Source organism: Streptopelia decaocto (assembly GCF_964273445.1).
Source record: "Streptopelia decaocto genome assembly, chromosome: 4".
NCBI classification, from domain to species: Eukaryota; Metazoa; Chordata; class Aves; order Columbiformes; family Columbidae; genus Streptopelia; species Streptopelia decaocto.
In genome coordinates, this window is record NC_138658.1 from 50223852 (window position 1) to 50238453 (window position 14602).

The 14602-nt window shown below is 36.7% G+C and overlaps 1 protein-coding gene across 1 annotated transcript in view; it reads left to right on the top strand.

Annotated features, from left to right (window-relative positions):
* The window catches only part of USP46 (ubiquitin specific peptidase 46), a 31875-nt gene extending 17971 nt beyond the window's left edge, over window positions 1–13904 (top strand). Inside the window, exons 5-9 of the mRNA XM_082052145.1 lie at window positions 2629–2705; window positions 4770–4853; window positions 5151–5348; window positions 6172–6250; window positions 7269–13904. Of these exons, the coding sequence (XP_081908271.1) occupies window positions 2629–2705; window positions 4770–4853; window positions 5151–5348; window positions 6172–6250; window positions 7269–7370 (540 nt within the window). The 3' untranslated portion in view covers window positions 7371–13904. The remainder of the gene's footprint in view (window positions 1–2628; window positions 2706–4769; window positions 4854–5150; window positions 5349–6171; window positions 6251–7268) is intronic.
* Window positions 13905–14602: the final 698 nt, after the last annotated feature.

The following is a 14602-nucleotide window of genomic DNA, read 5'->3' on the forward strand; positions in this document are numbered from 1 at the left end:
AGTCTTGAGCAGTATCAGGCATTCTGTCTGCTCCATACAGCTTGTTCTGGTTCCAAGTTGTTACCAAGCAGCTGCAATTGTTGGTGCAGCAATACTGCGAACTGGGTCAGCAAAGTGATCTAACAATCACGTATTTTTAACTCAGACCGGTACCGCTGCCAAGGACTTCCTCTAAAGAAAATGCATCTTTAGATCACCTGCATTAAGATGGGAGGAAAAGGTACCTTCAGAAAGCAAGATGAGGTTAAATATCTAACTTTGGACAGCTAAAGTTACATGACATAAACCCTACCCAGGTCCTAGATGTGTAAAAGAACATGTTCCAATATTTCTAATTACAAAGAATAGCGCTGTACTCCAAGAAAATATGACTTTTCTGGGGATTTGGGTCAGAGAGTAAGAAAAATTATGCAGTGATAGTCAACATAAAAGGAGGAGTTGGACCAAGTTTGGAATAAGCTTGTGTAAGTGTAAACATGAGAGAGAGATTGAAAACTATTTATTTAATCTATTTCAATTATAAAACCCCAAGTAATAATAGCAAGTTAAAATAAGCAAAAGGATAGAATTATTTTTTAACTCAGAAGCTTCTTTAAATGGCTGTGGCCTAATTATGAACTAATATCTAGTGTTTATTCAGACAAACTGTACTGAAGTCAGGATGTATCCTTGGATAACAGCAAAACTGCACAATACCCTATTTGTAATTCCAAGTGACCAAGCTTTATGGAAAAAATCATGCTAACTACTGCTGCTGTGGGAAGGCTTGTCTGTAGCCTCTTGTGAATGCAGAAATACTGTATTCTACTGAGGATACTTTTCTAGTTTGTTTGATTTTTTTTCTTGTATTATTATTTTACCTGGAAATCTTTGGGAAACAGTAAACTGGATTAAAAGGTGTTCTTTTGCTAAAATATCAATATGTAGTGCATGAAGAATCATTAGATTCCAGTAGTTCTTATTTTCACTCAGAGTGAAACTTGCAGTTTCCATCTGATTTTCCAGCTACCTTTAGTTTCGGTCTGTATTATTCTTGTTACAACTAGCTCATCTCCCCCTTTCAGTAAATATTTGATATTTTGAAATCAATAACAAAATTCCTAGCTTCTTTGTGGCATTCAAATGAAACACTATACTTGTCAAAGACTTTTCCAAGTATTTAACCTCTTTCTTGATATGTCGTGCATCTGACAGAACTCCAGTTCCAGCCGTAGAGACACAATGTTCTCTCAAGCTTTGTTGCTCTACCTTTCAAATTCCAGCTGTGTGTTTATACTGCAGTTGACTGCTGCCAGTTTTGTGGTTTCCTGTCCCATGGGCCAAGTCATGTCTCAGGGAGGATTTGTGTCTGAAGAGCTGCTGTTCATTTTAATTGGGTGCACTTTATCTTAATATCAAGATTCATCCTGCTGAAGGTGTTCCTCTGGATTGAGGCTGCATACAGGCTGCATTCACTGTGTTTATAGTATCTCTGATATAACACAGAGATGAGCTGAAAGCTGGACATAACTTCCACATCCACAGAACTGCAGAAATCTGAGCAGGAGGGATTTGTGTCAGAACAATGGATTCAACCCCTCACTGAAGTTCTTGATTCAAACTTAACTATCCTGTCATATGATTTAGTTATTCTAAGGAAATGTAGTCATAGGAGGCAAAATATGGTGTGTTCATGCAGCATTTTATAAACAAAATGGTTATTATGCATATGACTAAGTTCACGTGCAGTAAGTAATTCTGCAGTCTTTTTAACTCATTGAAGTATTACAACAATTATCTGTTTGTATTTTTTTTTTTTTTACATTCTTTCATCTTCAAGATTAAACACTAAGTGAAAAATAATTTTCAAAGCAAAAATCAAGATCTGCCATTCTGAAAATATTTGGGGTAGTTTTTAAAAAATAAAATCTCTTTATTAGAATTTTTCTCCTCTCGTTCCTTAAAAAAAATAAAAATCAGAAAAATCAAAATTATTTTGCAGAATATCATCACTTCGCCATTTTTACCTATAATCTTTTAATTATTTAATCAAAATTATTGACCAGGAACAATATTCAATGAGTGAATGCAGCTGTGTCAACCAGAAATACAAAGCCAGCCTTTGGAACTCTCACTGGAAAGAAATCACAACACGGTTAAATATATAATTTCTTGACAGACACTTATTTGGAATATATCTTCATTGCATCCTTAATAGTGGAGATAATTATGTAGGGCATAAACTGTGATTACATAGTGTAATATATTATACAGATGGTGAATATAATTCCAGTAAAATAAGAAACTAAGCTGTTTTGCCTAACAAGGGAACATACATAATACACCAGTCACATCTAATATAGGCGATGATGGTCCCCCTTTAATGACCAGTAGACGGCAGGTTGGTGGGTTTGAATAAGTGGAACAGACAGAAGCTAAATTACGTGAAATCTGGATTGTTAGAGTTACTAATAAATACAGTCATGGTGAACTAGAAAAAAACTGAAAAGCATTGTCATTAATTATTTCTGTGTAATTAATTTCTGCAGAAATTGCTCTGTCTTTGACATTTGCACGTAGATATAGGCAATGTTTAGATGTATGACATTTTACTACATCTCTGTTTTACATGTATATTTTTTGCAACAGGTTAGTAGCAAAGATGAAGATTTTCTTGACCTTTCTGTTGATGTGGAGCAGAACACATCAATTACACACTGTCTAAGGTAAATGAATACATCTCTCTGTAGATAGTTCTGTCTGACTTTGCTAAATGTCCCAAGCCTAGTAGGTACAGAAAAGAGAAGCAGAATAACATCAGGGTCTTGAGCTTTTCTTAAGCAGAAGAAAAATAATGTAAACTGGATATTTCCTCTAATGACAAAATGTACATGAATATATTTTCTTTTACTCACTTTCTCTTTCAATTTATGTGTTTGAAAGAGAAAAAAAATAAGATAATTGATTGCCTTGTCATCCAGAAGAATTACTGCAGAATAATAATTGGCTTCAAAGGGATTTACGTGTGCTTATCTTTAAGCTTCTACTCAAGTGTTTTGTTGATTAGGAGTTACGTACATATTAAAAGTTAAGTGTGTGCTTTGCAGAATGAATGTTAGAGTCCCTAGAGGGCAAAAGATTTCAAACGTCTACTTTTTTTGCCATATGAGTTTCTTATTCTGTGCTTCAGCCTCAAATTATCGGGAGAGGACTTTTATTCTAAGTTTCAGTTCATCTCCTAGTACACTCTTAACTATTAAACAAATACTTCAGAGATAAAAATAAAATCAATATCTATCAAATTTCTACTATCTGTATATATTTATGTTAGAAAAATATTATTTCCATTGTTTCACTTTGAGGTGAAAAGGAAACCAATACATTCCACAAGTTAGGTTTTTGAGGTGGGTTTGTGGTGGTGGTGGTGTGTTTATGTTATTTTGTTTGTTTTAAATTTATGTGTTAGGCATTGAAAATAAACATCAGATTCCTTCCTTAATAGAAGACCTAAAACGTACATAAACACATTCTTTTGAATCTTGCAGCATTATGTTCTCCACACATATAACCCATCTCTAATATTTTCTGAAGTTTCAGCTCTTCATTTGTGATTCCCTGAAAGTTTACCATGTTTTTCAGAGGAACTGTCAGAATCCAGTTATTTTTGTCTTTAAATTCAAATGTGAAATCAGATGTTTGAGATCAATGTTTACCATTGAAGAAAATATTTTCCAGTGATCACGCTTTATTTTTCTCTTAGGTAAATAATCATAGTACGGTCAAAGTTTTGTTGCAACGTTATCTTTCAAGAGATGTATTTTGTCCTAAATTTCAGCACTTCCTGATCAAATTGTTTAAGACCATAACAAGAAAAAGAGAAAATAAACCCTACACAACTAGTTAAAGCATTCTCAGTATAAATATTATTCAGTCATGTGAAGTGCCTCTCTGTCATGCTCTGTCAACCTTTAAAGAACTTAACACTTGAAAATGGAAAATCCTCCCCTTTTATGAAGTTATGTAAATAACTTCTAATAATCTATGGCCTGGTAATCTATATAGTCTTCAGCTCTTCCATCTACCCCTGTGGTGATGATGTCAGGAAGAAATAATCATCCAGAATCCTCCCTTTGCCTTTGTTAAGACGATTCTGTGCTGCCTACTGTGGGAGGAGGCTGAACTTGCAGACAGCGCAGCTTCAACCTCTGTCCCTGTGGACTGCAATGCTAAATTGGAGATCATCGGGTCAGCATGGGTCCAAATTAGTCTGGAGTTCAGAAGTACAATGTAGGTGCAATCAACAGGACAGTTCTGGGCTTCAGATATATTTGAGGCCCAAAGTCACAAGAAAACCTGTGTGCTTAAGCTGGGAGATAGGTGCTTATGTCTGTATTTGCAGTTCTCAAAATGCCTGCTATTTGAGGATGACAGAAGTGGCACTTGAAGCTGTTCCATTCTGCAAATAATTTTAAAAGGGATTGGACGATCGAGTGAGTACACCCAAGTCTAGGCTGTCCCTTGATACATAGGAGACCAGGATATCAGTCTCGCTTTGAAATATCTGACCCTCTCCCATATCCTACGGAGGGGCACAGCTCTGTATGTAGGGCTGTCACAGCAGCCAGATACCATAAGTCCCTTTGCAAACCCCGGTACGGCTGCTTTAGATACTTGGACTCAATGGAGAGAAGATTTCATCCTGTGTGTCTTTTTAGGGTTCCAGTTCATCAGCAGAAGTGGGGCAAAAGTGTTAAGATCCTTCAAGAACTGATAATTGTCTTTATTTACAGAGACTTCAGTAACACAGAGACATTATGTAGTGAACAGAAATACTATTGTGAAACATGCTGCAGTAAACAAGAGGCACAGAAAAGGTAAGCGAAGAGCAGGCTATTTAACCATGACTCTCCTGGGCTTTGACAAACCTTCTCATTTATATTTAGTGTTTAGATACCCAGAAGCTTTATACCCTGACTGCCTTCTCTGTGTGCACCAGAGAACCTACAGGCACATTCTAAGCTACTACATGTGTCTTAGTCTAGAAGCTACTGCTAGTCGACTACTGTTACTTACTAAGTGCTTTTATAATGCAAATGTTTACTCATTAGGGAAAGACAGAATAGCTTCGAATTGGTCAGGTCTTTATCATATGTGCTGTAATTGTTTCACAGGATGAGAGTAAAAAAGCTGCCAATGATTCTTGCCTTACACCTCAAGAGATTCAAATACATGGAGCAATTGCACAGATATACTAAGCTTTCTTATCGAGTAGTATTTCCTCTGGAGTTACGTCTGTTCAACACATCTGGTGATGCTGTCAACTTAGATCGGATGTATGACTTGGTAGCCGTTGTTGTTCACTGTGGAAGGTAAGATACTTTCATGTGTAACTTGAGTTATTGCCATACATTTGCCAAGGGGAGAGGCATGCCTGACAAAATGTGGGGAGACTGGGAGGGAGGACACAAACCCTGCTGCTGCACCAACATGGCCTGAACCTCTTAGCCACCCTCCCTCAGTAAATCTGTACTTGTTTGAAAAATAATGTCTCAGGCCTCCAAAAGTCACAAGGTTGGCTTAAATTAATGGAGCCAACTATTTCCTCATCAGCCCACTTACCGAGCTTGGGAGCCAGGGCTCTGTGAGGGCCAGACACTGTTAGCATGCAGGCCCTACAGTGGCACACCTTGGTCTCCTGTCAAGGCAATGACAATTACGGCTTTAATAAAGATTCTCACATAGTGGATATTGTCAAAGAAAAAAATGAACAAAAAATCCTTGGGGCTTTAGGATTACAACTTATTCTCACTTTTCTCAAAGACTAACCAAATATTCACGGTTGATACCAAACAATTTTCCTTCTCAAATTTCGTTCGTAATGTTTTAAAAATACTTGCCACAGTTGCTGCTGGTGATGAGCAAATTTTTAAGTGTTCTATAGGTTAATTTGCAAATGGTCACAGCACAGATGACAATAACACATTTAGCTTTCATTCAATGAAATCTTTGCAGTAAGTCAGTAAAAAGATGAGCAGAGTACATGTTGTCTCTACTGCCAGGGGTGGGTTTACTATGTTCTTCATAACATTTAGTTATACTTCAGACTGCTTGTATATAGAAATGGATTTATCAAAATGGACTCAACAGTATCTTCTAATATTTCAGATTTTGTGTTTTTGTTTTGCTTTCTAGTGGACCGAATCGAGGGCATTATATTACTATTGTGAAAAGTCACGGATTTTGGCTCTTGTTTGATGATGACATTGTAGAGGTCAGTATTCTGAAGGTCATGAGCACAATATTTGTGTTTATGTTCTCCTTTCTATTTGGGGTTGAAATTCTGATCTAGATCTGGGTACAGATTACTAGTTTGCAAAGCTACAGTTTGGTTGTAATGTGACATTGCTAACAGAGTTGAGCTGAACTAAGATTGCAAACACAATTATTAATCCTGTGGTTCTTAATGTCAATGTCAGAAGGGGTTTTACTTCAGAGCAACATCAAATGTTTTTAATATCAGACTTCAAGGGTTTAATTTGGAATGATTTAATTATTTTGGAACATTTATTCATATCTAATAAAATAAATTTAATTCATCAAAACCTAAAATATCCAGGAACTATTTTGCAATCCTTGGCAGTATCACTTGGCAAAATTAGACTGGATAAAGTTAATGTTGCGGTAGAATTTCAATCTTTGAACAACTGGGAAGTTACAAGAAAGTCGGGACTCTGTAGTCAGTCTCGGTTTGTCTGAATGTAAATTAGAGCGGGATCTGGCCCACAGCTGTTACAGATTCTGTCTAAGCACACTGCAATTAATTCCTAAGCAAACCCTTTATGTCACTGTGGCACCTCAGCAAAACTGGGGTCTGGAGTCTGATTTCCCTGAAGTAAATCCAATGGAGGAAAGGAAGCACTGGGACATTGGATATGTCATGTCTTGAAGAGGGTTTCTGGAAATGGCAGAAAGGTGGGGTCCCGTGGTCACATTTGTGTGTTTTAACCGTGTTCACTACTGCATTCCAAGGAGTCTCTCTGCTGTTGGGAAAAGCCTAATTCGGTTAGGTTCTCTGAGACAAACACTCCTATTGACTTCCATGAGCGAGACCAGTAGGGCTCAAGCCCCTGAATGTTACCCTTTCCCCACTTAAATTGCAAACAGAACTTGTTATTTGCTACCCTGAAACAAATTACCTTATTTGTCTTTTGTGTTTATAGAATCATTTAATTCATGTTTGGTATTTCTTTTACCTGACAGCATATTAAACAATTTTATTTATTTTGCAGAAAATAGATGCTCAAGCTATTGAAGAATTCTATGGTCTGACCTCTGATATATCAAAAAATTCAGAGTCTGGCTATATTTTATTCTATCAGTCAAGAGAGTGACTTGGCAAACTGTGACAATTGCACACAACAATGCTGCACGCAACAGAAGGTGATAGTCCCCCTGAACTGGCTTTTACACAGACTACATCTTGTGTGGTTGAACAACACCACTCTGTCTCCTATTAACTGGTCTATGTGGTATTGACTATAACCATCCATTTTTGACATGCAGAACTTTGTTTTGCAGGGGATGTTTGTAGTTTTTAAGTCTGATTGAAGAATTAATTGCAGTCAGATTTTAGTGGAATTTATACAGACTAACGTTTACAGGTAATAAGATTTGGATGTCAACTGTTAAACCAAATCCAGCTAAAGTAGTATTTTGTATGAAAGCATTCATTGCATTTAGGGCAAAATTGTTTAAAACTTTCTACATGGCTTTGGGGTGTACAAATTTACAAAGCATTCCTTTAAATACATCCTGGTATACACTTACTCATTTTAAGCATAAGAAAAAACCCACCTGTTTCATGATGGAATTGTGATTGCATAGGGGATGTTTTTACACGTTACTTTCTGCTGCAAAAAGATGTTCTTCCAAAATAATTTAAGCCCTGTGTTGTTAAAACTTCCAGTGCATAACCTCAGGCCTAAAATTCACATAGAGGGATTTAAATTACAGTGCAACTAATTCGCTGTGTCCAGTCACTTTGTTTATCATGAGGTAGTACAGATGAAGTGAGATTTCAGAACTTGCAGAGCACTGGAATAAAGGGAGCAAGATGACATGATACAGAGATAAATTAAATTTATAGAGATCGAACTTATCTTTCTGTTAAAACAATATCGTAGGTTGTTTTCTTAGTTGAGCTTGCAGAAATTGCCAGACTGCTCACATATATCCATCAGAACTGAAATTACACAGTCCATTCAAATAAGTATTGTACATACAATACATATTACAGGGCTTGATCCTGCAATTCTATGAATATCTGTAAGTCCCATTTTAATTTCTTAAGACAGAGTCCATTTCTGAGCAACATAATACATAAAACCCGTTAGTTTACACACACTGTCATGTATACAGAATCATAGAATGTCCTGAGTTGGAAGGGACCCACAGGATCATTGAGTCCAGCTCCTGACCCTGCATATGACAACCCCACAGTTCACACCATGTGTCTGAGGGCATTGTCCAGTCTCTTCTATCTGTCTGTCATATCTAAAATTTCAGACATGTTTGACATCATCTGGGTCACCACAGAAACAGACAGGGCTCTGGAGTGGAGTGTTTGATTTTAAAAACATCAAAAGGCTTAGTTTGTGATTTTACTGAGTGAATTTGTTTGGCACCATTCATGTACTGGCTAATAAAACTGCTGAACTCGCATGCTGGAATTTGGCAAAGAATGAATGTAGATGAAAGTATCAATAGGGTATGAGAAGGGATCTACAGGTTGTGGCAGTGGTAACACCAGGTAACTACCTTGCTTGGTTTGAAATTTTCGCTCCATTATACAGTTCATGGAATTCAGTAGCGAAATTCCTATTCCAATGACGTCAATAGCAAAATCACTCTCGTCTTCAGAGGGAATGACAGTTGCTTCTAGTATTTACAAGAAAATATTCTCATCTCACAGAATTTATTTCTACCTGTTATATTTTATTCACTCTTGTTAAGTATTTATCAGACAATGTTGCTTTTGGTCCTTCTTTTCTTTAAGAAGCCTGCCTGCCACTTCATGGCCAGCACTCCATTTCAAGAAATGTCTTTGGAAGTGCAGCTAAATCTTATATTTTAGTCTTCCGCAGGAAAGAGACAAAGTTTTATTTCATTGTAATCTACTGTGAATGTGAAATATCTTTTGTCAAATAATGGTGAAAATGAAGTACTAGCTTCTACTGTAACATCAAGTGAAGTTCAGTTGGATTTATGAATGGCTGTTTTGTAAACTAAAGAAATGTAGCACTTTACACTAAGTGAGAAACAGAAGTGGACCTTTCATCCAACATTATTCATGATTTATCATGTTATACTGATACAAGAAAAAGGATGTAGAATGTAACCTCAGAGTTCTTACCAGGCGAATAATAGTAGCACTCTACAAAGATCACTCACATGAATGAAGGCTGGTACTCACGTTCATGACAAGTATCATGGGGATGTATCTCCAGTTCTTTTATTGATGTTAGAACGAAATGTTCTGTCTCTAACACAGATGACAGACATCTTCCAGGAGACTTCATTCTCACTGAGGCCCAGGAGCTTTTCCACAGGAAAGCTAAACCTGCAAATCCCTCCTTAATAGATTTATTGATAAGCATTCAGAATTTCCATATAAAAATATAATAATCACTTGTCTTTTAAACTGGGTAAGGTTTCGTCACTGTGAATTATGACAAAGGCACTTTCTAGATCAGCATTAACCAGTGCTGGTCCAAAGGTCTGTACTTCACAATTTACTGATAAACATTCTTAGGACATTCTTCAATTTTAAAAAAGCAACAAAAAATATATTCTTAAGGTATCATTTGAATGTTTAGGCCTCATGTTTATAGGAACATAAATTTTTCATTAAAATAATTTTACATCAGTTTAATTTTAGGAAATGTTTTCTATATTTCAATTGACTTATGTTAAAATTTATTTTTTAATGTTAGTAGTATGAATTAATATTTAAATGCTAAAGTACAGGACTATAATCTCTGGTTTTATTCAGGTGCAAGACAGCTCTAGGTTGTAAAACATACAGATAATTGCAATATATAACTGAGAGTAAAATTACTTGAATAGGCATTTTCATAAATTGTGAAAAAAAACATTTTAAATTCATGCTAGTCCATGAAAAGATCACAGCACTAGTGTCACACCAGTCCAACAGCAGTGGTCTGACGTCAACTCTGACAAATCGTGGAATGTTCACTTGATGCTAACACCAGCTAAGCTAAGGAGCATTTTCTTTTCATTAAAAAAATGCAGTCACAATTCTATAAATTGTAAGCAGTCTATACTGTGCTGAATGCCTTGGCTTCAGTCCAGGAAAAGCCTGTCCATCGCAGCCGTACAAATAAGAATGGCACTATTTGTATGGCAGCAGAACTTCTCTCCTATGTCAAATTAAGCACATTCACTTGTATTTCTTTAGGATTGGAATGCTCACATGATGTAAAATATTTTAGTTGATTAAATAAAACATAATTCTTTTTCTCTTATGCTTACGTGTAGACTTCCAATCCCTTATGAAAGAATGGAAAAATATCTAGGACAATAAAAGCTTTTCGGCAAGCAGCTAGAAAAAAACTGTAGCACAGATGTCTAATATTATTCTGTGCTTCCCTAAAATGTCTATTTTTATGTCATTGAGTTCTGTGGATATTGGGCCTAATGACATCTTAAGTTTCCTACTTGTTTCATATTCTGTTGCTGAGACTTATTGTCCATTTACAAGTCTCACTACTATTTTCTTAATTGGAAAAATAACATTTTTGTCCTGTGCTGGTTTTCCTCTGAACCCAATGAAGCACTGCAGTGCTGATGAATCAGTTATCTTAGAGGATGAGCTCAGACTTCAACTTCTGTGTTTCACAGAAGAGGTTGTCAGGATTTTATGTAATTTCTATTTTGGGGACATAGCAGAGGGAGGCAGAATAGGGGAGTGATGGAGAAACCATACCAGTGAAGCAGAACACCTTGTTGAAATGAAGTCCCAAAATTACTCCTGTCAATTTTGTTTTAATATTTTACAGTTACCTCAGAGCAGTAGATTACATTTTAAAAGTCTTGTTCCTTTAGCAGCTGGAGTAATGAAAATAAAGCAGTAGGTATTTCCTTCTCATTAGATTTAGTAAAGATATTGAAGACCTAACTAAAGTGAAACTGAAAATCACATTAGATGGTGGATCCTAAAGTGCTACGACATCCTGACTTTTAACTTCAGACACGGCATTTCATTCACTCATCTGTTACAGCTCCATGTACTGGGGATCTGAGCTGACAACTTGCAGCTGCCTGTGATTTGCTGCCTTTCAGCAGCAGAACCTTCTCGTTCCATCTCTTTTTTGCTGCTTGTAGCTGACAAATGTGGGGAGTATCTTACAGCTGAATGTGTACTGGAAATTTTTTAAAGTTTTGGCTGTGCACCTGTTCTTTGCTAGTACCTTTTATCAGTGTTCATTTTAATTTATTTCTCTTTTGTTGGTCTGTTATTCTATTTGTATAATAACTTGTGTAGTTAATATTATTAGTTTTGTTTTAATTTTTATGTACTTTGATTTTTTTTAAATGTAATCAACCCAAGCACTTTAAGCAACAATGTCAATCTTACGAAATTCCAATCAGCTTAACATTTTGCCTTTGTCTATTTGCTTTTGCAGCTGCTTGCTTGTGATCCGATGTCTCTAGTTACAACCCAATTTCCATTTTTAGGCTTGTAGTCCTAGCTGAGTTGTAAATTTGGGAAGCCCAATTTTTTTCATGCACATTTGCTCAGACATAACAAGGACACAATACTTACTACATGTCTGCTGCACATAGCAGTATGTACCTGACGAGCTGGACCCACATTGCACATTTCACAGCCTTTTTTGCACTCCCTGCCTGCTAACCTGTCTGAGCATGACTGTAATGCTTTCATCTATGGCACAGTTATCAGTGACTATAATTTAGAAAAGCTCCATCTCTTACAGGGGAGTTCTCTTCTACCAAACACAGAGTTAGCTGTCAATCAGCTGATGATACAGGTTTGTTATTTTATCTGCACTCTGTACAGTCTCAAGTTTTAATGACTTTTTCATGGCCCTTGTGTGAGTGCTAGAAAGGAGAGCAAACTTTTTTGCATTTTACTTCTCTACACTTGGGCTCATATAAAGGGAAGAGATAATGAAGTGGGATAAGTGCTGGTGTAAAAAAAAAAAAACCCACACCATCTATAAAAGACACTGGATGTTTCTTAGAGGCCAGCATCTGTGGTATCCATATCAGAAAGTCATTACCTTTCTGTGTTGTTAATGCAAGGGTTATTCTTAGTTTTTTAGATATTGTATTCTCTTTGATCAATGAAAAGACCAGGGCTTTTTCTGTTGCATCAGTTCTGTTGCTGAGGCTCTTCTTCTCAATTTAACATGGCACTTAATATTTAAATAGCCCTTGGTAAGCCTCGATAGACACAGTTTTAATTTCTTTCCAGTTAACATGCATTACTTCAAAGAGATTGCTTGAACCTGTCCACTAGACTTATTCAGATCAACACACTCCTTTTGCATACAAGGTCAAATAACACCTAACAGGAGGTATGTGCCCACCTGATGGGACCATCTGGGCTAAGTCCATGCATTTTTACACACTAATGATTCTTTATCCCCTAAGAGGTTTATTTGCTGGCTTTGCCTGTACAATTTAATATGAAACGGCACATAACTCCCTTTATTCATGGTCTCGGAGTTGCTATAATTCTTTAATCATTCTGCTTCATTTGGTTATTAAGACTGGGACTATTGCACAACATAAAAGAACCTGACTTGTATGGGCCATTCACAGTGGTCAATTTAACAGCCTAATGCTTCTCATGAAGGCTGTTGTAAGTGGCAACTTGACTATATGTAAGAATATTAAAGAGTAAGTCACTTTTCCATGAAAGCACACAGGAGCTGGACTGGCATGCAGCTTCCAAACCCTCAGCTTGTACCCAGCTGAAGCTGGTGCTCCATCCTATAGATAACCCTAACCCTACTATGGGTTCTGAAGTGGCAGGAGCAAACCCTTTGTGAAGACCCTTTGCAACTCACCAAAACATCTTGCTTGCCACAGCAGCTAATTAATGAATACTTGCAACCCCTCTCTCCCTGCTCCCCAAAAACCTTAATTGTAAGTATACATTCCTTAAAGTGGCCGAGCTTAAACATCAGCTTTGTATTTCCAGTGGTGTTCATCTTTGCAGATGTCCCAAGATAGATTGTGTTCACATACCAGGTAGTTTCCCAGTGTTCTCCCGTCTCTCATTCTAACAGCACGAGCAACATCAGGGCAGCCACATCACAGATTCAAATGCTTTTCCTGGAGACAATTTCATAGCTTCAGCAGCTTTTGTTAAAGAAGACCTGACACAAGCTCCATAACACATCCATGACTCTTTAGGAGTAAAGTCACCTTATGCTGTTTGAATGTGAGAATAGGGTAGGATGAAGAAGAAAGAGAAGAGGAAGAAATATAGAAAGGGCTGTTTTTTGAAGGCATTGAATACGTATATCTGTTTGTAAATATAGAGGCCCTCTCCACCTTGTCGAAATGACACAATCATAATAAAACTACTTAAATATTTTGTGCTAGTTTTTAAGTGGAGTAAGAGGTGGTAAAATTATTAGGCACACAACTGGGGACACATAAAAATACTGAATTTCTAGTAAAGCATACAATACATGGTGTATGTGTACAGTTGAGTATTGCTCTTTTTAATCATGTACATGTAATTAAACCCTGCATTACCTGCAGAACTGTACAATAAATCTCATGTTGATTATTAAGGTTGTAACATAAGAAAACAGTATTTTCTCCTGTTAACATGTTTATATTTTACATAAAATAAACTCCCTAGCTGATCTTGCTTCCATTCAACTTGCTTTGAATTCATCTGGAGACAGACTAAGGCTGGACATTGAAGTTGGTTGTTACACAACATGCTTCTGAATGTCAGGTATCTGTATTCTTACAGATGGCAAGATTGCTGATGCTCGCTTTTTATTTCATTTAATGTAGTCATTGCATTTTCAGTGACTTCAGTGTCTCAAAGGGACCAAATTCTGAATGCAAATCATGAGTTGTCTCAGTGGAATATACACACAATTGCGTGACTGAGCTGTACCTAGTCAGAGCACATCACTGACCTTGCCAGTGTTACTGAGAACAGCTAAAACTGAACCGACCAAAAAAAGCAGCCAGAATTGAACTACCTTTTGCATCAGGGAACAATGAGAACCCCAAGCCCTTTAGTCTGGGATTTTACCTGTGTCTACCAGAGTAGGAAAGTGTTTTGCTAATGAGGTCTAAAATTCTGTCAGAGAATTGAAAGGTTCCTGTAGTCTGCTCATTTTCCTGAAGTTGTTCATTAGCAAACACAATTTACTTACTCAAAAGTGGGGTAAATAAAAGGCTGGAGTTCCTTGCTGTTGTCTAAATGGATTCTTGTTATTCCCTCAGAACCATTTAGAGAACCAAAATCAAACATAGCTATCAAATGAATGTTAAATTTGTAGCTAATATGCCATAAGATTTATAGCACATCATACTATCAAAGGAC